The 21727-nt window shown below is 42.9% G+C and overlaps 1 protein-coding gene across 2 annotated transcripts in view; it reads right to left on the bottom strand.

Annotated features, from left to right (window-relative positions):
- gpatch8 (G patch domain containing 8) overlaps positions 1-20259 on the bottom strand; it is a 29455-nt gene extending 9196 nt beyond the window's left edge. Inside the window, exons 1-3 of one of the 2 annotated variants that reach the window (XM_071925737.2) lie at positions 20182-20259; positions 15064-15141; positions 6818-6890 (exon numbers count right to left, since the gene is read on the bottom strand). In XM_071925737.2, coding sequence (XP_071781838.2) covers positions 6818-6890; positions 15064-15141; positions 20182-20226 — 196 coding nt within the window. In that variant the 5' untranslated portion in view covers positions 20227-20259. Of the gene's footprint in view, positions 1-1868; positions 1911-6817; positions 9644-15063; positions 15142-20181 lie in introns of those variants that run through there. The other variant, XM_071925742.2, reaches the window with a different exon arrangement.
- Positions 20260-21727: the final 1468 nt, after the last annotated feature.

Below are 21727 nucleotides of genomic sequence, written 5' to 3'. Positions count from 1 at the left end.
TTCAGTGTCCTGTAAGAGGCCTGTCTTCTGTTCCCCTGTTCTAGGCCCCTTTCCTCATCATGGCTGGGGCGAAAAGACTCTTCCCCTGTCTATTTAAGCTATGTTATGTAAGCTGTGAAAAGAGCTAGATCAGAAGGAAATTAACTGTAGAAAAATAAACAAACCAAAAACAACCAAAAACAGAATGAAACATAAAAGATATTAAAAAAAAAAAAAAATCAAAACTACTTTGGAGATTGACACAGAATTGCTTAATCCACTCATAATCAGCCAAACAAAGCAGAGAGAAAGACAGAGTAAAAAAAGGACACAAGCACTGAACTACAGCAGAGTGACGTCACAGGCCAGGAATCGCCATGGTGACAGTGCAAGGGATGGGGATACTTACCTGGTAAAACAGGGGTATGGGTAGGAGGGAAAGGAGGGGGAGGACAGACAGACAGACAGACAGATAGACGGGAATCTCAAAACAAAATGCATAAAAAGAATTTGGACTAGTCTGCTGCAGCTGTTGCCAGCCAGATACAATAATCAATCTTATTGATACTGATTATCAATTCAGTTTGGTTTCAGTTTTTTTTCCCCCACATACTCAAGTTTGTTCTTTTCCATGAATCAATTTTGTTGTCAGTTTATACCATTGGGCATATGGAATGGCTAGAACTATAGCAACTGAGAACCAATTGATCACATAATCTTAAACTTACGACTGTATAGTGCCAGTTTTATAGTTAATGTTACTTATGCTAAGTAGAACAGCTAGTTTAATTTCTTACCAATCCTGTCCACAAAAAAGACTTTTCTCTCTTAAGAAAAAAAAAAAAAAAAAAAAAGAGATAAAACAGAATTCTAATACCATACATTTGTTTCTCTGTCTTGGAAGACTAATAGTTTGTGCCATAAGTCCAGAGACAACATGTATAATCTATTCACAAGTTTAAGGGAAGTGAAAAGCCTTCAACTGCCTTAGCCAATTCCTACAAAAATGTGAGTCCACTTAATTTGTGGCCCATTCTTAACTTCCTGGCAAGAGGAAGGTAAGAATATAATTTTGTGTAAATATTTTCTTATATACCTTCCTGTGCAATTTTGTATTCGTAGCCCAATGGCATAATAATTCTGAAATCATAGATGCATGGGCATCATATCATATAACGGCCTGCCTGGACTCACATCCCCACTGCAGTGTCTGTCCGCTGGACAGGGTATTAACTAAAAACTTAACTCTGATTTGATTATCACAGAGAGGCCTTATCCCACTGAGGAAGTGATGTGAGGATTCGGTGTGTGACACCAAGGTCTCAAGACTTTCTACTGGTAGACACGTGCCTTCCTGCTATTTGCCTAGCAGCAGTAGAGATGTGAAACCACAAGCAGGTTGGGCTGTAGGCCAGCCCACGGACAGACCACTGCAGTCAAGTTCCCCAGTGGACCGTTTCACTGAGAACACCAGGATGGAGTCGCAAGCCAGGCCCAGAATCAGTGATCAATAAACAATTAAAGCCATCCCAAACTATCACCAATCTTTAAACACAGTGACAATACTTCACATTACCCATTCCAGTGGAAAAGAAAGGGACCGGACAAAAAAATAAATAAAAAAAAGTGCATCTAAAATCACAGGGTGTGAATCACAAGGTTAAAAAAAACTGAAAACAAACAAAATGACAATGTTCTAAGAGTAATATATACTGAATGTATGATAATATACAAGCAGCAGAATGAGGACTAATACAGAGAGAGAATTGAAAGCCTATGTAGCATTGGTGCTCTGATGACGAGAAAACAAAAAAAAAATGGGAGAAACTAAAACAAAACAAAACAAAAACCAAAAAAACAATTCAATTGGGGGATAAAATAACATTTACCACTAAGTTTACCATCAGCACAACATGGGCAGGATCAAATCACTGTAAAAAAGAAACACCAATTGGTTAAGCAGGAAGATTGAGGCACATAGAGAAGGGAGGGTGGGGTTGGGAGTGGGGTTGTGGGGTTTAGGGGGGTTCATTACGAGAGGGGCTTCAGTGTGTCCCCCCCCCCCCCACCTCCTCCCTTCACTCTGGGCTAGGTGCTTACAGGGATTTCCTCTCACCACTCTCTCCCAGCCACCCGTCCCAGTCCCCAGGCTCCTAGCCTGGCTTCATCTTGCTCTCTCAACCAGAAGATGCCCCAAGGGTACCAGACTGCCTCCCCTTACAAAGTAAGCCCAAAATCCTGCACCCCCATATCAATAATAATCCTGCTGTCCATCACTTTCACCTTAGCCTGATGACTGGGTTCGATAAGTACCCCATCGGATAAGTACTCTTGGGGGCGCTGTACTGGGTGAGGGAATGACTGTAAAAATCAGGGGGGGTATATCAACTTGAACAGATGAAGGTAGCAAGTTCACTGTTCACAAATCATGCTTGGGTTATTATGTTTAAAAATAACATCTATTTAGGAGCGTCTGGTACAGAGAAATCATGCCTTTTTTTTGGTAACATGCGATCAATCATCTGGAACGTGACAATGGATGCCGCTAGGTACGACCACCATTCTCCCCTACGAGCCTTTTGCCTCACAGACGCTTGTCAGCCCGGTTAGCAGATCTCCCCAAGATCCTTTTATTTCCTCGCTAGCCCACAGCCAGCAAGCTCATTTTGGGATATGCTTACCCCCCAGGACGGTGAACACATACAGAAAATGTACCTGAGAAAAAGGGCCAGCCAGGCTTTGAGCAGTGCTTAGAGTCAGTTATGCATTGCTATGTAACAGCAAAACGTGGTTGACCAAATTACTATTTAAATGTGCACCCTTCTGGAGCATTACAATCATGTGAAATCCCATGAGTGTATTACCTCCAACACTGCTTAAAGCCCCAGATGAGTGTGACACAGTTTGAGGCAGGCAGGAGTGCACCTCTGGGACAAGCATGCTGTGCAAGGGGGGCAAAGGAACAGGGGGAGGATGGGAGTGTGTAACCATGGGGACAGAGACATTTTGGGTGCAGAGGGGTGGCGTGAGGTTTTCCCTGTAAGTTGACTCTATGGCCCGGTCAGTAACGGACACACACACACACACACACATCTCAGTCCCACATAATGACCACACACATACACACAAGTTTCACAGGATTGGAGGTAGATACAGGCAAACAAGCAGAGGGGGGGGGGGGGGGACTTGTCTACTCTGCAAGCCATTCAAAGTCTGAGCCGTGGTTACAGCCAATCAGAAACCCGACAGCAGCCACGGACACTCAAAGAGGAAAAAATAAAAATCTAAAGACGTGGAGCTGATGATTCTACGGGATGTGATGGAATCATGGCTTCCTAAATCTACCTTGATTTCAAATGGATTTTTGTTCTTTGTTCAAATCGAAACACTTTACACTTCAGCAGATTGAAATAAGGGTTTAGTGATTTATGAAGCAAAAAGGAGGAAGCTGAGAGAGGCCATTAGCCTACAGTACACTGTAAAAGGGATGTTACATTGAGGTCAATTGCAGAGTGGGAGAAAGAAACACACCCACACGCACACGCGCACATACTGACATACAGAGGGAATCCAACAAACCTTACCTAAAAAGGGGCAAAAAGGACAAAAGAAGAATAAGAACAAAGTCAATACAGTGAAAACTTAAAATAGGGGACACATTGCTTTGACTTCAAAATTCAAAAACCTTCTCTTCTGGCAAGAGGGACAGAAAGGAGAGGAAGATTATAATGATTATCCTGCAGACTATGCTGTGACGCAATGGTACAATTGTGTTGCGAGTCTACTCCTAACAAAGTAGATTAGCAAATTCGAGCACAGTTAGTGGGCTCAAACACTGGGCCATTAATTCCTACACAACAACTGGACACACATTGCCACAGACTCATCTGCCCACAAAGCAGGATGCTTACATAACCACACAACAGTGGTGCCAGCGGCAAAAACACGAGCGCAGTCAGTCAGCCCCTGCAACTTGTTCTCTCCTCCACACAAAGCACACATCCCTATCACATCAAATAGATCGCTATTCAGCTGTTTCAAGGCCACATGAAAATAAACAACCATGGACACTGAGGGCTAAGCTCACAAGTTACTGCTGTGTTGTTAGCTTCCATACTCTTGTCAGCCTGCCAAGAATGAGGCAGCTTCCTGGTCTGCTCTGGTCCCTGGCCATGGTCCGGCTGAGTGTTTGTGTTGCTAATGGGTGACACAGGGAATGAAGGCCATATATGTCCATGAACAGAGGTGCTAGGGCAGCAACAACAGAGCTCAACAGCCAGCCATCACCAGCCTCCGATACAAACAGGCCTGACAGTGTTCTGGCCTTTGAAGCTCACCGGTACACACACTATCAACATTTTAATGTCCCAGTCATCACTCTGTCAGACCACAGGATATCATAGCTCTTCAATCTGACAGAGCAACGTGGAGACAAGTGTTAAGGACACAGAACAATTTTAACATTGACATGTTTGAGGCTGTTGTGTGGCATTCCTTTGAGTGGCTGCTTAGCTAAGTTGTGCAAACCGGTAGGGTGAGACACATTCAAATCTATGTTGCCTATAGTAGCCTACAGCACTCAAGAGAGTGGCACAGACACAAAACAAGGGTGGACGCCACACTTTGCCATGCCAAATTGGGACAATTTAACACCTGCAGCATCTGACGCACCTACCAGAATAACAGCCAATTGCACGTGTTGTTACAGAGTATAAGGAAGTCCGCTCCAATGGTTAGGGTGACATGAAACTTGAAGCAAGCACTTGTGCGTTAGTTGTCAGAAAGCAGACACTGCCTGAGTGTCCTCGAAAGATTACATGACTTCAGCTCCAAGTCATGACGTTAAGGGAGTCACTGTTCATGTGTTTGGATAACAGACGTTAGCTTGTCTATTGTCTGGGTGTGTGTTGGAGACTCAACTTGTGGACTAAGGGGTGTTTCTCATTAACATGCTGAAATTGAGCACAGATGTTACTGCTGGGTGTATAGGGAGAGGACTGTGTGTGAGCAAGAGTTGAAATGGGGCGACAAAGAGAGACGGAGCAATGAGAAATGACTGTTGAGAGTTGTAGAAATTAAAAAGGGGGATCTGGGGGTATGAGGGCGTAGATGGAGACCCAGAGGATAACAAAGGACATGGTGGAGGAGGTAAACTAGACCAAATGCTAAAAAGTCTATGAAAAACAAACCCAATTCTCAGTGGACTGCAGGGCCTCACTGGCCTGCCAGTGATGACATCATTTAGAGCTGGAGGAAGACAACACTATTCATCATCCTCTTTGGAGAGAGTACAGGGGAGGGCTAGGCTATGACGGGAGAGTTAGAGTAAGACAGAGGAAAGAAGAGAGTGAAGAGACTGAAGAGGAGAGGAAAAGGGCGAGGAGAGATTGTAAAAGGCAGAGGCTCCATGGAGGCATGCCAGGTCTCTGCACCACTGCTACTGAGCCAATGAGCCTGTGAGCAAAGCATGGCCGAGCTAATGAGGTGCTGACGTTAGCCAAACCTGCCCACACAAACCCAGCTCCGTCCAGCCTACTCCCCTTCTGCTCAGCACAATCAATACAGACTCAGCCAGCCAATCACAGCTGTCTCCAGAAAGTAAACATCATTAATGTGGCCTAAAGCTCCCTACATCTTATAAAGTGCTATGTGCAAGGCTTACAAAGTGTTTTTAAAATGGTACACCTGAGCTAATCTTAAACCAGACAGAACTATCCTGTAACGTCAATACACAGATGGCGAGCTGGAACAAAAAATAGATCAGCTCCTACTTTAGGCGTTTGCAGGCTAATGAATGACAAAAGCCCGAGGAAAAGAATCTGCTTATGCTGTTAAAATATTCCTTTACAACCACAATATTACTATGCACATTCCCTTTCAGTCCAAAGAAATGGCGCTAGTCTGTGGTGCCGTCTTAATATAAATGCTCTCTTTTAATTAATTCTGTGAAGTCACGGTTAACAGAAATAGTCTATAAGGGAAATCAAATAAGGAGTAAGATGAGTACTTCATGTAATCAAGCTTTGCTTCAACACATACTAAGGCTGAGACATCAGGAATGATTTTGCCGTGTAGAGCTAATGCTTTTAGCAAAGGTCACGCCAACTATGATAATGATGTTCTGTTAGCACAAAGCTCCACCATCGCAGCCAACCACAAATTCACATCCTCATGGTCATAGAGTAGGCTATGGGTACAACTAACAACTATTTTGTTTGATTAATCTGTCAGGGGACCTTCAACACACTGATGTGAAAGTGAGAAGCCACATTCTGGCAAGTGTTTGTCCTGAAATACTGTGCACATAGCTTGTCCGACAATAAAAAAATAAAATAAAAACACACACACACACAGAAAAAAATAAAATATATTTATATATGTAAAAAAAATATGGGCCCACTTTAATTAGACTTGCTGTAGGCTAAATGCATCACGGGAAGGGAACAGAAATGACGCAGTCAGGCAAATAAACACTATTCACCTCCCTCTCCCAAGCCCCCTGGCCCCTGCCCCCTGTCCTAATCCTGTCCCATTACAAGGCCTCAGGAACATTTTCCTCGCTCTGCAAGTTCCAGGGAACGGCAGCATGAGAGCGACAGGAACAACTGGGATGACATTCGCTTAAATAATGATCCATTTAACCCAGTGACAGACACAAAGGGAGAGGTCAGAAAAAGGATGTGGAGATCAAAGAAAATGGAAAGGAAAGTTGTTGATACAAAAAATAAAGTAAAAAAAACCTTAAGAGATGTGAAGGGAAAGAGAAGGATAGAAGGTAGTGGCCCAGTAGTACCAGCGTACATTTGACATAGGTGTACAGTGGAGAGTGAATCCTTACCCTGCATGGTTTTGCCAAGGCCTTGCCCCAACTTCCAGCCATGTTTCTGAAGCAGCCGGTGCCCGATGTTATCCTAGCAGAGAGAACAGAGGAGAAAAAGACCAAAAATATTCCAATAATAAGAGGAGCTTTCCCCCGTGGGCACGGGTCAAAAAACAAACAAAAACAAAACAAACAAAAAACACAAACAAACACATAGATCACACTATCATCATCAGCACCACCACCATCACCATCATCATCATCATTGTCATCCACATCACCTACAGCGTGTAACATCAGTGTCTTCCAGCACAAGGAGTGGTGAGGGGGCAGTTGGAGGGGAAGGGGGGGGATAGAGGGTGGGAGATTGAGAGGAAGGAGAGGTTTTCCACTATGATGAATAAATGGGGCTGTGTGTAGCCTGTAAACTAGCAACCATGTGTCAAGAGTGCAGTTAAAAACCTCTTTTGGGCTAAGAAATTGGGCATGAGGCATTTCTACTCTTTTGGCTAACAAAGAGACACAAGTCACATCTACTGACTGAGAAGTAAGGAGGAGGAGGAGAAAGGAGAGGGCAATATATGTATCACACGCATACATATATGAACCACTACAGAGCGAGATCTTAGTACACAAAGAAAAGTGACACAGAACAGGTATGGAAATCTTGCATTAACAGAACGAAGACCAGAAACTCCAAGCTTGCTGTGATTCCATAACCATGACAAAAGGGGGGGGGGGGAGCACCATGAAAACATATGCAGCTGTCACAAAAGAAATATAGCGAGAGAAAGAGAGAGAGAGAAGTGAAGATAGGGGGGGCCTTGGATTACCATTACAAGGCCCAGGGGTTGAGAGAATATTGTTGTGAGGGGATGTGTGTGTGCAGGTAGGAGAGGGAGAGACATTGTGTGCATGTAGCCCCTTAGATACACTAGAGGTTCCTATTGTGCATGTTCTTGGACACCTCTAGCTTCTCTGGTCTGTTATCGATGGTCTGGTCCCAACCACGTAGGCATTTTCTACTTGTAATCCATTAGTGGGCACCACTTAGGCTGTTATGATGCCTCTTCCTTGATGGTGGTTATAGATATCATTAGTATTCATACACTGGAAAACACATACTTTGTGAGCTAGATGGCCTTTACCATACTGCAAGATTGTGTTTTGCTAGCCAAAATGTGCTTACAGCAGCTTTACAACAAGCTCTACAACAAGCTCATCGTAGGCACGGTTCCACGGTGTACCCCCAAAAATAAGCGTGCAACTAGGGTGGGGCCATCCAGTTCAAAGTATGCATTTTCCGCATTTTTATTAATACTAATGATTGCTATGACGAAGCATGCAAACAGTATACAACCAGAAATCAGCAAGGTGGACGAGACCAGGCAACTGATAATGAATCAAAGAGGCTAGAGAGGAGTGTGAGAACATGCACAACAGGAATCCCTAGCACATTGTGGGGCCAAATGTGCATGACTGAGACTGTTATATCACTAGTATGGGTCAGCAATAAAACAAAAACATTGAGTGAAATGCAAGACCGTCCCACCACTACACACTACAGTACATCCTCAAGCACAAATAAAACAGAAAACAATGAGATTTCTTAATAAGCAGTGTTTTTCTGTTGTGATTATAACTATTCCAAGCTTGTCTAACATTCACCAGAGTGCTGCAGTCTACCAAAAAAAACATACAAAACCAAACAAAAAGAAGGATATTTATAATCACAAAGAGAGTGGACATCAAGTTTCACAAACAGAAAGTGAAAGGGGTTGAAACCAAACAGAAAAAAAAACAGCATGCAGCTTTTTGTTAAAGAGTTTTAACAAAAAGAAACGTCGGTGTTAGTAGCGCACTGTGAATGGTACACATACAGAGGGAGGGGCGGGCTGGGTGGGTGGTTGGGGGGGGGCAACAGAAGTCCAACTGTGTTAGTCTCAGGTGGGCTCAGGCACAGAGAGGTGATGGCTCGACAGGGCTCAAGAAGTTGTCGACAAGGAGGAGGAGGAGCGGGGCAGGATAGAGCAGGCTGAACCATGGTGTGGATGGAGTTCTAGGGTGGTGGAGGTGAGCTGGGCCAGTATGGGTTAGTGCATGTGAAGGGGGGGGGGGGGGGGTGGTGGTGGTGGTCACACACACGGCACACACTGCATCTCCGCCCATAGGTCTCAATTGGGTCTAATGCTTTTTTCCCCAATCGTCTTTGGTATTTCAAAGCAAACTGTTGCCGTCTCCTGCCCGAAACCTATTCTAGGTTTCAAGAAAAAAAAATGTCAGTTGTGAAATATTGTGCAATGGCAGCTCCCCGTCATGACTAAGATAAATCTGTTCCCAAGGCTATGCTGATGTTTGTCTCTCATACCCGAGAGACAGGCTAAACTGCACCACTTCCTGTTTCTCTTTGGGGGCGTGTGTGTTTCCCCCCCCCCTCTTTCGTCTAATTTCATGAAAACACACACACACACACACACACAGCCAGGCCTGGGAATGGACGCAGGAGCTGTACTCGCTCTGTGTGGCTGTCAGATCCCTTCCGCTGCTGGATGAGATAAGAGAGGAATCTGCTGCTGCCGAGCTTCACTCGGTGGGAAGAGAGCTGGGGACAGCCAGCCTGTATCGACTCATAACTAGGAAATTAAAGAGTATTACCTAACATGGTATCACTGTGTAACACGTCTCTGCCTGGCAGCTACTGGGCATGTCATGATAAGATATGCAGAATTAGAGGCTGCAGAGCTGCTAGACTGCGTTTACTTCAGCCTGGTGGACTACATGACCCATGATTCCATTCTGCAAAGCAACACTGCAGATTTTGCTGCAGTGAGCTCCACCCCCCGCCCCCCTCCCTTTCTCTTGACACTGGGCATGCTTCTGTCCTTTACTGCAGCATTACGGTGCAGCAACACCCCACACACAAACATTTATATTGGCCTGGCTGATCTATGGGGCTTATAGCGAAGAAGAAAATAACATAAACCGGGAGCCTGAGAACCATAAACGCTTGCTCTGCCCCCACAGCAATCCTACACACATTGTTACCTGATTCAACATTTATGTTGTAACACTGAAGTCAGAGAATTACCCTAGGGTTGCACAATGAAATGTAAAATTTTGCAAGCTCAGTACAAGACAGTACAGGAACCCTGCCTTGAAATAAGTGTGATTCCCCTAACACACCCCTATCACATTTTTCCTTGGGTGTCCAAAGCTAAATATATTATCTGAATCAGATTTGTAAACAAAATAAAAACAGGCAGGGCAGGGCGGATGAGGCACCGGTGGCAACTGCTGACACTAATAAATAGATTAGATCAAAATGGGCTGAGCAATGTGTGGAGGGCGGAGATGAGGCGCGGGCTGCGTGCTGAACAACAGATGAATGCACTAAAAGAATAGACAGACAGACAGACGGATGAAAGCAACGACGGCGAGTCCAACAGCAGTGCAAGTGGAGTGAAGGCATTTCCATACGAACCTGGCTTTAAAATACTGGGCTGTCAAAAGAACAGTCACACGTGACACAACGTAAGAAACCGGCCAAACGCTTTCAACTGCAATTCTGCTAGCTTCTCTAGTTCTTAAATGCAAATCTCTCTCTGCCTTTGAACAAACATAATACTGTATACAAACAGAAAAAATAAGGTAGGCATGTCAATAAATCCACCAATTGACTGTTAATATAGGAGAAATAAAAAAAGAAAATGTTATCCAAACAAAAGAGATCTACAAGAGGGGGTGGTTTTAGGAGTGTGCATTGTGCTGTCATTGGCACAGTGCATGGCAAAAGGGGAAAATCAAAGAGATGTGGGTAAGGGAGGAGATATGCAGGGGACCCCATCTAGAGACCTCAGAGTATTAAGGAGTCTTAATTCTTTTGTGTGTGTGTGCATTTATGTGTGTGTGTATGTGTCCCTGTGTGGGCATGGGCAATCACTCTGGTTCAGATTACTCCGTTTTCCCCCTGGGGAGTTACTATTCAGTGAGGGCATAACGTGGAACAGGCAACATACTAATCCAGTTAAGCAGCAAATAATGAAGCCAAAACCAAATATTTCATACGGTATTCCTTGAATGACCTCTTTGAGTCATAGATTGTGAGATTTTGCACATTTTGAGGAAAGCAAGTAAGAGTGAGACACTGTTAGGGAATTTGTCTTGCGGAAAACAGGGTCGCAACCAGGCGTCATCCCTTCTCGTGTCCCTGTGGAATGTCTGTTGGCAGGTGCTGGAGGTGGACAGGCTCTGCTTTCTGCTGCTCCTCATAAACTCTTGTAGTTCCCTTGTGTTTGGTGCTCTGTACATTCCTGGTCGCTTTCAGCTAGGTGTGACTAAATGGAAACAACAGTCTCGGAGCTTTAAGAGCCAAACTACAAAAACAGAGAGCTCCTACTACCCAGCCCTTGTTAATAATATAGCACTGAACTGAGCTAACCGTAGATGTTGTCTAACTGACCTTTAAGGGGTTCGCTTTAGGATTTCATTAACTGATTGAGTGGGGAAAACACAATACAGCAAGACTTCAATACTTACCTTGTAAACAGATTTTGGGGAGCCCAATTCAACGACGGGGAATTTAGCAAAGTGTGGTCACTGTATGCCAAAATTCAACGCCCTCTTTTTCCTCGACTAATTTGTGAGTGGAAGGGAGCCTGCAAAAACTGTTGATTGGTGTACAGAGAAATGCTTTTAATTTGTAAACTGGCAGTAGTGTGTTCAGTTTTTTCCACTTTTACTCAGTTGTTGACGTTTAAAACGTTTCAGGGACCTCAGCAATGACTTTGACCCTATCATCCCTGCTGCTCACTGGGCTATGGCTGGTGCTAAATGGAGAGCACCAAAGAATGTGGGTCAGGACTGTAAAAGGGCCAGGTTAGTGACATCATCTGACCCTTCCTTTGGACTTATAGGTGGCAGGAGTTGAACAGTTTACACTGACAAATAACAGATATAGCTGGTGTTTGTGCTGCAGGGCAAAAGGGCACATACTGTATGCACCAGAAGTGAGAGCCACTGTGTTCAAGGTTGAACATTTCAGAGACAGCTGCAACACTGCAACACCTAAAATGTCCCCAGGCTGTGTTGTTCCACTTGATGTAACCAGCCCAGTTCTGATGGATGTGAGTACCTGGACCAGAGTAGACAGGCACCAAATGTCCGTTCAGTGGTGTAACATAAGGTGACTGGAAAGGGGCCAATCAAAGTGTCCAAGAAGACCATTTGTTAAGAAATTAATCTTCCATGTCCAACAGCAACCTGTGTACATGTGTTTCTTAGATTACCGGTGTGCATGTGTGGTTTCTGTGGCTCTGAGGCTGCCCGCTGCATATCGCTCAGGGACAGGGTCAAGGAGAGGGGAGGAGGGAGAAGAGAGGAGGGTAGGCTTGAGGATTGGAAGGGGCAGGAGACGTTGGGAGGAATGGATCTGGGAGGAAAAGTGTAGTAGTGATTAGGACAGAGTGTTGAGAGGAAATAGTACTGAATGCTACCCAGTTAACACATGCAATGCAAAAACAATGTTAGAGATAAAGAGCAAAGACCAAAGGGGAAAGACAGAAAGAGAAAAAAGATCCCAATAAAGTACCACAGACCTCTAGCTGCCTATAGATCACACACAATAAGTGGCAGGGGGAGGGGCTCCGAGAAGCTGGGCCGATGCATTCACTAGCAGCTCCGTGACTTAAGACTTGTTGACAACTGCCACGGATCACATCACCTTAGAGGTTTGCCACTAAGGAGGGAGGGGCAGGCCTCTGTACCTGAGCAAGTGGTTACACTCTCTCAGTCTGTGTGTTGAAACCCTTTAGTCTGACATGCAAAGTATCAGTTTACCTGGAGATCATAATTGAAGCTCTATTTTGAGGCCAAGTGGAAAATTAACACTAACCACAAGTTTGGCCGTAGCTTTGAAAGTTCTTCTCCAACTATCAGTTTGGCTTGTACAATCATTAATGTAGTTGGTGATTTTTGCTGTTCGCTTGCCTGTGGATGAAATAGTTTCCTGCCCTTTTTTTTATGGGTGTGTGCACTTTCCAAAGAGGATGTGTCAGGTGTGCAAGTGTTACTATTGTTGACTAAGTGACAGTTGACAGCACCTCTGATGTGGCCACCTATGTGTCAAGAGCTGTGTGCTGCTGCAGCGCGGCCCTCAGCGCCCCTCCATAAACAATAGCGCAGGAGCAAAAGAGCCACTCAAGCCAGGTGAGCAGGCCACCTCTCCATTTCTTTTCCCCCTCTCCACCACCCACACACAGTGGGCCGCCTGGCCTGTGAGATGACACGTCATAAAACTCAACCTTGTCCAGAATACAAATTTTCAATATTCTTGGTTCACTGGATTCTAGCTTTGGAAAACACGTGTTCATGTTAATAAATATGATCTCAGACAATTATATCGATAAGAAAAACATATGCAAATTGTGTTTAAAAAGGTGTATTTTCCCTTTCAGCAGGACATTTGAATATCAGTGCAGTCATTTGCAAAGCCAAGAGGACTAAACTTGGTCCTGCTGCTGCTCAGAAACTCAAAGAAAAGACACAGGCTTAATAACGCCCAAAGTGCCATATCTCTGATCACTTTGATTTTGGCCAATTATGTACTATTATATATATGTAAAGGCATATCATGTGTCGATATACATTAATGTCCAACACAAGATGGTTAAGCATGATATGTTTCAAAATGGAATAACGAGAAGTACAATATCGTTTTGATCTATACCAGCTGATCTTATTTGATTGGTTCACAAAGCACATTCACAATGCTGAGAAGAAGCGATCTGACACTGTGGAGATAAGTGGAGTTTGGGCCTGCTCACCACAATGCTTCAGAGACTGAAGGGGGGATGGAGAGAGTGGGGAAAGACAGAAAGAATAGAGCTGCCTGCGCTATTATCTATGTGCCTCTTCAGCGAAAAATGCAGTCCCAGTTGCACAAGCACCATGCCAGCACAGAATGACAGAGGGTACTGTACACCGAATCACTGTGTAGTAGGGAGGGAGCGAGAGAGAGAGAGCAGAGAGCAGAGAGAGAGCAGAGAGAGAATAGATATAAAAAGTGTGACAGGAGTGAAAGAGAGAAAGAGTGAGAGAGAGAGAGAGAGAGAGACAGTAAGAGAAGCGTTACAAGGACCCTAAAGATAGGAGTAGGAAAGCAGAGCGTGCAAATACAAACCGGGTCATTGCTGCTTAGCTAATAGGGGCCAATTCGCTGCAGGAGAGAAATGTCGAACACCCCAAGTTGTGTACAATAAGATAACTGTCCTATAGACACAAACACTATACACTAACACACATAAATTCTAAGCTACAGAGACACACACTCACTCAAACACAAATGTAGCCATTCACATCATCTAAAGTCCACTCTCTCTTGCTTGCTAAATGGAGTGGACTAAGCACTGACAACCCTTTTTCCAAATCAGACAAATTTGAGCCAGTACAAAACAATCTGATATAGAATGTTATAGTTTGTCCTTAATGAGTAGTAAATTGGGTTATATTTATGAACGTACCCATCTGAATGTATGTTCACATCTTATAAGACTGGTTCAATGGGTAGATCACCAGTGGGTCATAATTTACAATTTAAGTGTGTATGTGTCTATGTGCTTGGTGTGTGTCAAGTTGAAGTGATGTAGCATGACTATATTTCATGGCTCCATTGTCCAGGAGTGTTTACCCACCAAGAACAAGTGGGAGAAATGGGCTCAACTAAGCTGCACAGTTCAATAAAGTTGGCTAAAGGATCCTGGGCAATGTATCCAACATCAAATTTGGACATTAACGGAAAGACTTACATGTATTTTATGACTTTAAAATGGATGAATAGCTAGGGTATTTCGAAAATAGTCAATAATGACAGTGCTTTATCCACTCCATGCTTTCACAGTCATCTCATCTCATAGGGCTTGGATGACTAACAATGACTAATGGGAGACTGATACAAAATCAAATGTTTATCTATAAGCTCTAAATAAAACAGGAAAACAAGATCTAGCATATACATAATCATTTAACTGTCACACAGGAAATGGAATAGGCAGAGGACTTGGGAAGTGTGGGTGGGGGGGACTAAAAGGGTTTTAATGGACATAAGACAATGATTCTACAGGTTAGGTGGCAGTGTGTTCAAGGAAACACTGGATGCATCTACATGGGCAGAATGAATGGAGTAAAGGGTGTGGCTCTTATTCCTCCCTGGACCAATCATCCACTCTCACAGCTGGTCCAATGGTGCGGGTTGATGGATGTGGCCTTACCGATTCGATGGGCTTGTCCAGGGACGCCTGCTCCAGCTCCAACTGGCCCTCTTCATACTGGTCAAAGTGATTCCCACCCTGAGTGTGACACATTGGGACACAGAGTTAGACGAGGAACAAGCTAGACGCCGAGCTCCGTGCACCAGAGGACTAACATGTGTAGCAGGTACTCGCAACTTTGGCGATTTGTGTCGGCATAATTTCCTTTGTTGCATTTCAACCACTCATTCTCCGTCTTCCAGTCACCCTCCACTATACGGTCCAGAAAAGCAAAGAAAAACAAATAACAGCTAGGGTAACGATACTTCTAATGCAGTAATATTGCGAGTTAGGGCTGAAAGATATTGACAATAAAATCTAATTGCGATTATTTGCCAGAATATTGCAATTGCGATTTAAACTGCGATTCATATCATCACAATTTTTTCTTTTTTAGAACTTTTAAATTGTTTAAAGAAATGTGATTTTGTATAAACAAAAAAATAGATGTCAATGTGCAGGATTTACTGAATTTGAGTATTATGAAAGGTTTTTTCATTTGATTCATGGACCAAAGATTACCTGGAGCTCTAAAAAAAACTTGTTCAGAAATCCATTTTGAACTCCCCTCTCTCTTAAGCGATTAATTGCAGCTTCTGCAATTTGGAAGTTGCAAGACGTTCGTATTGCGATTTCAATTTTTTTCCCCCCAATTGATTGTTGAGCTCTATTGTGATTCTTATTTCATTATACAAGCTGCGAATAGTTATTTCATTCTGCAATATTCCAATTTATTTTTGTGTCTGTCATCTGACTGCAGTGAAACACAAAACTAATATCCCTTAGAGCTAGGGTTGGGCATGATTAATTGATCTTATGCATAATCATGACCTTTAACATGAGTTTTACTGTCATCTATAGTTTAGTTAGCCTATGGTTTAGTTTAGTCATAGCCTCCATCATTGTATAGGCTAATAACTTGACTGGACTGATTTATGTCTATTCATTTCTTGGTGAATTTGTTCCAAATTGTAACCCATCGCTAGGCTATGACAATAGTATATAGTGAGGCACGACTTTCCCAGGTTATTTGTCCACTGATTTCACAGTAGAGGTGAACCTAAACACAACAACGATTTACGTGTAGGTCCTTGCCCCGGGTGGGACAGAGGATGAGTAATGGGCTCGCTATTCTATCCTAAAGGCCCGGGTTTGTTTATAGGTGTAGTTTCTGCTCGGAGACAGATGGCTTCCTCTCAGTAGCAGCAGAGGAGAAACGAAGGTCATCTTTGTGAGTCTGCGTTTTCTCCTGACCTTCAAACAGGCAGACAGCTAAAGGGTTCCAAAAATTATCAATAGTGCGATACTATTTACTAGTTCCTTGCAACTAGTAGCAACAGGCTTGCTGTAGAAACTAAATTTAAACTGAACTTACTAAAGACCAGCTACAACTCAATGATTTCCAATCTACCCTACAACAAGGATTACATTTTCCTTTTTTATATCTTTTTAAGGCTTGAATATGCACTGCAGGATATCTACCTTAACTTTCTGTTGTTGAGGACCTCTTTAAATTGGGATAGCATCCTAAACTAATCTGCAGTCTACAGCTAACATTTGCCTTTTCTTTGGAACTGTGGAAGTACACATTTCTGTAAAAAGATTATTCAAGAATGGGCAACTTCATTCTTGAGCCTTCGCCTGCCACCTTCTCTATCGAATCTGGCTTTACACAGATAAGAAGCAACTGCTCAAATCAGCCCACAATAGGAGGTGATCTGATCCCACACCGGCAGTCATTAATTCAGGTGAAACTGGACCCTGCATCAGCATGAGTGAAGCAGAGGATTCTGAGAGAGGGGGATGTTGTGGGAGAGCGGAGGAGTTATTTATGTACAAATCAATGGCTCCCTCCTCTTCCCGCCATCTCTCCTCCTCCAGACTTTCTGCTCAGACCGCTTAATGCCCTATCAGCACAGCCCCTACCCACCACAATGACCTCGTATTTTCACTGCTGCTGGCCTCCTCATCTCTCTGACTCTAGTACAAAACAAAAATAATTGCCAAATAAAAATGATCTTCACTCTGTCATCTGAAATGCAGTACAGGGAGGATAATGGTGAATTTCCAGTTGCTCTACAACTGGGTGGATGCTTCACTCTGTATGACTCTGCATTAGGATGACCTGAGAGAGAGGTGCTGCCTGCTAGCTCCTTGGACCCTCATAATTGCCTGCAATGTTTCTGCAATTCAAGATCTGCAACATACCGGAGCTCCAACAACAATGTAAATCAATAGGGTGGATAGGGCTGTTAGAAAACACAGAGATCGGTTGCGCTGTAGATATTAGCCAGACCATCTGTGGGGCTCGTGTTCCCTGTGCAATGTTGCTTGGCAGCAGGCTTCAGTCCGTGGAGTCGAGGAGAGAAACACCCTGAATACTGAGCATCTGAATGCCTTCACAGAAGATCTCACACAGAGCTCTACTGTGCTGAGCTGGAGCAGCTCTCAACACAGACTCATTCAGACCACACAGCAATTCACCTTCCACTGACAACATACCAGAAGACTGAACTCCCACCGGACACACAGCAGCACAGTGGGTTTGAATAAATCATAAGCAATCTCACAAGCTGTTCCCAGTAAAACTGCTAAAACTTGTCATGAGTTTTGTGGCATGTCTGGTAATTTGATTTGATAGACCGTTTCCCCACAACTTCACTGCAGTAAACAGCTGAATACCTCTAATTAAAGAACTACAACACCTTTGTGTGGCAGCTACTGCAAATGTTTTTTGAAAAAATAGGTGATAATCTATTAAATAACCTTTACGCATTACGGACAACGACTTTTATTAGAAGTTGGTTTCACGATCATTCTCTATTAGGCCTACACCAAAAAAATTTGCATTATGGACAGACTTCATTGTCCTTGTTCATCAACCCTGCCCATATTCTTTAATGGGGATGTAAATGACAAAAGAAAATGCTGTCCTCAGCAAAATGCTGGGGAAGGGGCTTCTGAAAGAAAAGAGACGATGGGCACTTCCCTCAGGGTTGGTTTTCAAAAGAACCATCTAAGCCCCAAATTTGACCCATCCTGAACATCACTATGGGTATAGCAGCACACCAACACTTCTCTTCCTTCACAAATCTACAAGTTGAGAGAAGGCAGCAATGTTTGTATTTTTTAAACTAGATGGGCACCGACATTTTGCCGACCAGACATGTGAACTGATCTTGTAATTTTCATCACACTGACAACTAAATTGTGTAAGAACTAGCCTCTTTGTTTAGAAAGCATCCATTAGTACTAACCTATGATTGAATGGCATCCACATGTCTGATTTTTTTTTATGTTCTTGGTATTGTCCGCCACAGCTGCAGCGGTTGCCCAAAGAAATAATTTCATATTGTTAGGTAATTGACATCTGAGCTAGGGTTGGTCCGATGGACGACAGTCATCGACCACTGAGTCCTCTACATCGCAACATCATGATTTAAAGCACCAGCACAGGTGTCCCACTGTAATCCCAAAACTGCTTATTTAATAATCCCAAAACTGCTTATTTAATAATCCCAAAACTGCATATTTAGGCATTGAATCCCTGCTAGCTCCAGGGACACTGTTCTGTAGCCGACCCTGACCTCTGACCTCCCTGTGGAAAGGGGCAAGCAAAAAGAGAATTTTCCTATAGTCATCAAGAAAGTACAACATAATTATTAACATGGTTATTTAGGATATTACGTTTATGGTGTGAGATGCTGGGTTAGCCGTTAACTACCATGGTGGAGAGTGGGCAGCTGTCAAAACTTAAAAACCCAACCTAGCCTACACGAGGTGAGAAACAGATTAATAGAAAGTATCACTGATTGCAATGTCATCTGAGGGATCCAGGAGAAAATTACTGTGATGAACAACATAATATTTACAGTGTTTAAAGACGGACAGCTAAAGCTGGGATTTAGCTAACTGTGTAACGTTAGTTTAGCAAATAATGTTGTTCTTTCTTTGAACTTGGTTGTATGTGGTTATGGAGCACAGCTAGGCAAGTAAACACACCCGGTTGAGGAAGTTCAGTAGCTTAGGTGTGATACTAATGTGCTAAAGGGCAATGCGTAAAGCCTGAATGAATGTCATTTTACAGTAACAATGTTATCATTCCGCAAAAATTGACCCTTACTGTGAATATAAATAGTGAGTATCCTGATACTTTATTGAGATGCTAAACTTATCGCGAGAGAAAGAGCCAATTGTAACAAAATGTGTATCTCTTCTTGCCATCTAGTTAGCTGTGTAGTGGGGCCTACTGTAATTTTGTGTTGCCTATTCCAAATAAATTTAACTTCCACTATAACTCCAAACCAGAAAGACAAGATGCAGTAAAAAAAAAGTGTGGTAACATTACAACAGCAAACGGGAAAACATTAAATGACGTTACAAAAACACAAAAGTTACCATAGATAGGAAACAAACAATAGGTAACGCAAGTACGTTACTGGCCAAAATGATGTTACTGAAATCTAAAGTTAGCTAGCTAACTCGGTCCCACTACGTGCCGTTCTCCACATATTGTTGTCCTGTCTTAAAAGGTTAAAACATGTCATTAAGTCACTGGACCTAATTTACAGAGAGCCAACATTAGCTGCTATGACAGCATATCGTTGTCAGCACAAATAATACGACAGCCAATGCTTGCTAACATTAGCCAACGTGTAGCTAGCTGCTAGCTAGCTATCGTCAGCTTATGTCGATAAACAACCAGTCTTCCCAAGGTCACTAACGAGGTAGTTGACGTTGGCCATCTAGTTTGCTAGTGCAAGGTAAACTATGTTAACGTAGCATGCAGAGACCAATGTTACTATTCAACCCATGCTTTGAGTCAAATAAATCACATTGCTAATTCTGGAGAGCTGAAGGAAGTTAAATTCAAAAGCGCCGCAGTGTAGCTACTAGCCTAGTTAACCAGCTAGCTAGCTTGCAGTGCTAGCAAGCGAGCTGCACGTAGTACGATGCTACTTGTAATCGATTTCAGTCGAGGTTTTTTTTGTTTGTTTTTTCATTCCACGTTTTTGTGCCAATATATCGCAATATGGAGAAAAAAATGATGCAGTCTATTGGTCGTCTGACAAGCATTACCTGGAAATCACGCTCTTCGTTGAATCTAGAAAATCTGTCAGCCATTTTCTGAACACAGCAGCAGCTTCTCTCACTGGCTCTGTCTGAGTCCAACACTAGCTGTTCCAGTGACGTGCGATTCACGAACGATTCGCTCCTTGTGAATACATCTTTTCAGCTCCACCAGGTTATTATGATAAAAGATCATCTGTGAATTTAGCAGAATTAGACTAGTAAAAGGGTTAGATGTGACCAAAGGCATTTATTTTGCATTTAAACTGTGTATATCCATAGTAAATTTGTAGTTTGAAGAAGCCTGCATTTTTCATATTTCACAAAGCTTTGATGATTATGATACCGTTGGCCAGGTCACAAAGAGGTTACTGACAGCTTTACAGTGTAGCTGACAATGGAACTACATACATCTGGCAACTAAATCAAAGTGTAATTTGCTCAAAATTCTGACTTATCTTAAATTTTATTTATATATTGTATTGGTAAGAAAGTGCAGAAAACCCAGGAGAAGGTTCCCAAGTAGGCTATCTTCCATATTATCCCAGTACATTTTGGCAGGAGAACTGCACAGCTTGGTGAATTATGGTGATATGTTATTATTATTATTAAGATATCAATCCTTTGATTTGAAATATATGTATATATATATCTATATATATATATATTGATCAAATATTTGGAGTATAAAAAAAACTATTGAAGGAGACAATCATAAGTTTGTTTTAAATAAAATCGTACTGTCTATTTCTGGATGATAATTAGAAATGATTACATTAGAAAATATGCAGCCTATCGGTCAGTAAATTTCTATATCATATTTTAATCAACACGTTCCTTTGTTAGCCTTCTAAATTAAAATGAAAACTAGCTGGGAGAAAGCACATAACTGTCCAGTTAGCTTTACATTCATTTCATTTTAGTCACACAAGCAGTTGCTAACCATTGCTGTCTGGAGAAATACTGTGTTCTGTTATCCACCCAACCAGAGGCCAGTACAGGCAATCATAACTGGATACTGGACACTGGACACCAAGCTGTGCTCAAAGAAGGAGAACCACTTCACTGTTCATCAGTCAGCACGTCTACCCTGCCCTAACAATGCAGCCTCTCAAACATTTGTTCTCTATGCCAAATGAGTTCAAATGTGCCGAATCTAAAACAGGAGTCAAATTTTACATCCCTAGCTAATTCAACTGGGGGGACCAGTTTAGCAGCTGTGGTAACACCAATAGCAGCAGGACTGCAGGAGAGTAATATCTGCTGTTAGTCAAACTGTCGTACCGCTGTTTGGTCGATTCTGATCGGCTCACTGAGCTAAGGCAGTTTTAGGACTGTGGCAGTGTTGAATTCAGATCTTATCCACCCTACCACCAAGTACCCAAAATTGGTACTTGGTGGTACTTGGACATACTCTTGTGGTATTCCATTGATACTTGATATAGGTATCAGAGCATAGGCGTGCAGGTGGGGGGGGGCTTTTCAGATTGAAACACCAAGACAGAGTGTCTAAACAGGCATCACTAACACTGACCACCTGAAGGACTACAAGCTA

Source organism: Centroberyx gerrardi, chromosome 7 (assembly GCF_048128805.1).
Source record: "Centroberyx gerrardi isolate f3 chromosome 7, fCenGer3.hap1.cur.20231027, whole genome shotgun sequence".
In the NCBI taxonomy this organism is placed as follows: domain Eukaryota; kingdom Metazoa; phylum Chordata; class Actinopteri; order Beryciformes; family Berycidae; genus Centroberyx; species Centroberyx gerrardi.
This window is presented reverse-complemented; position numbering and strand designations above follow the sequence as displayed.